General features: G+C 32.4%; 1 protein-coding gene across 4 annotated transcripts in view; it reads right to left on the bottom strand.

Annotated features, from left to right (window-relative positions):
- Positions 1-1,529, bottom strand: part of STX17 (syntaxin 17) — a 50,354-nt gene that overhangs the window by 17,751 nt on the left and 31,074 nt on the right. For all 4 annotated transcript variants that reach the window (XM_015560483.1, XM_006758434.2, XM_015560484.1 and 1 more), the window contains exon 4: positions 209-434. In XM_015560483.1, the coding sequence (XP_015415969.1) occupies positions 209-434 (226 nt within the window). The remainder of the gene's footprint in view (positions 1-208; positions 435-1,529) is intronic.

Below are 1,529 nucleotides of genomic sequence, written 5' to 3' on the forward strand. Positions count from 1 at the left end.
CTAGTCAGTTTGGGGACAGTTTGCTGTCAATACAACAAAATAGCATACGTATCAAATCGCATACTAGTGTATATCAACATATGTGTAACTCCATCTATTGAAAAAAATCCGCATTATTAACCAGTACACCTGGTATTATCTGCAAATATCTGTACAAAGAGGTGAATTAACTACATCACTATGATCAAGAATAAGACGAGTACATTACCACCAACAGTCACAGATCTGGTCAAAGAAGGCTGTAATAAAGTTTCTTCATCATGAAATTGTTTCTCAAGTTCCTCTACAGATTCCTGACGGAGCTGGAGAAATTCTGCTGCCCCTGCTGCTGCCGCTTCTTTAACAGGATCTATCATTCGCCTCAGCAGTACTAGGTCATCTTTCTGGACTTTCAAACAAAGCTTCTCCATTTCTCGGATATTGGAGCGGAGTTGCTGTAAAAGGAAAAATATCATTAAAGCCACCATATATCTTAGTATAAAATATATTTATTTTCAGAGATAATTTGTGATAATGATTATGAATAAAAATGATTACAATAGAAAGTATGCATAACACTTTGCTATGTTTCATGTCTCTGGCCAAAACCAACTTCTTTAGAAACTCACATCCTTATACTTTGAATTTAGTGTTTTTCCTTTATTAAATATGGTTATTACAAAGAGAACAAATGCTCTTCATAATATATCGAACACTGCAGAAACATATCAAGAAAAATTTAGTGATTTCCCCACTTAACCAATTCCACTACCTCTCTTAATCCACATTTCTTTTCATTCATCCAAACACTGATAGACATAACCTTTTTTTGTTTTTACAAAAAAAATGGATTATATTATGCACATCCCAAGTTAACCATATCATCACAGATATCCTTCCTAGTCCATGGTTGTACCATATTCCATAGTATGGATGGAATATAATTTATTCAAAGACTCCTCCAGTGGTCAACAGTCATTCATGTTGTTTCCAGTTTTATTTATTATTAATTATGAAACAAATATTCTTGAATATAAAGCCTAATACACTATAACTATATATATTAGTATTATAGTAAATACTATTATACTATATTTTGTAGAAATGATTCCTAAAAGTGAAAGTACTCAGTCAAGGGATAATGTGCATTTTTACTTCAATAGCTATTATCATCAGCTTTTTTCCTGAACAGTTATAACAATTCATACTACTACTAAAATATGAGTACCCATTTCCCCACATACTGCCAGTACTACATGTTATCTCATTGTTTTTTACTTTACATTTCTCCCTCAGTGAAGTTGCTGGATTTTTTCCAAATGATTCTCCCTTCTTTTAAAAAACATCCATTGGCATAATCATAAATATTCCTCTAATGTGCTAATGAATCATGAGCAAGAGTCATGAATAGAGCCATTTTTATATTTCTGAAATAAGCCCTGCCTGGTGTGTGCATGTTTATGTAATCTTTTTTATTAAAATTAAAATTCTTTATTGTTGAAAGTATTACATGTCTCCGTTTTTCTCCCATTGACTATCCCCAGCTGCTG

Source organism: Myotis davidii, unplaced genomic scaffold (assembly GCF_000327345.1).
Source record: "Myotis davidii unplaced genomic scaffold, ASM32734v1 scaffold534, whole genome shotgun sequence".
Taxonomy (NCBI): Eukaryota; Metazoa; Chordata; class Mammalia; order Chiroptera; family Vespertilionidae; genus Myotis; species Myotis davidii.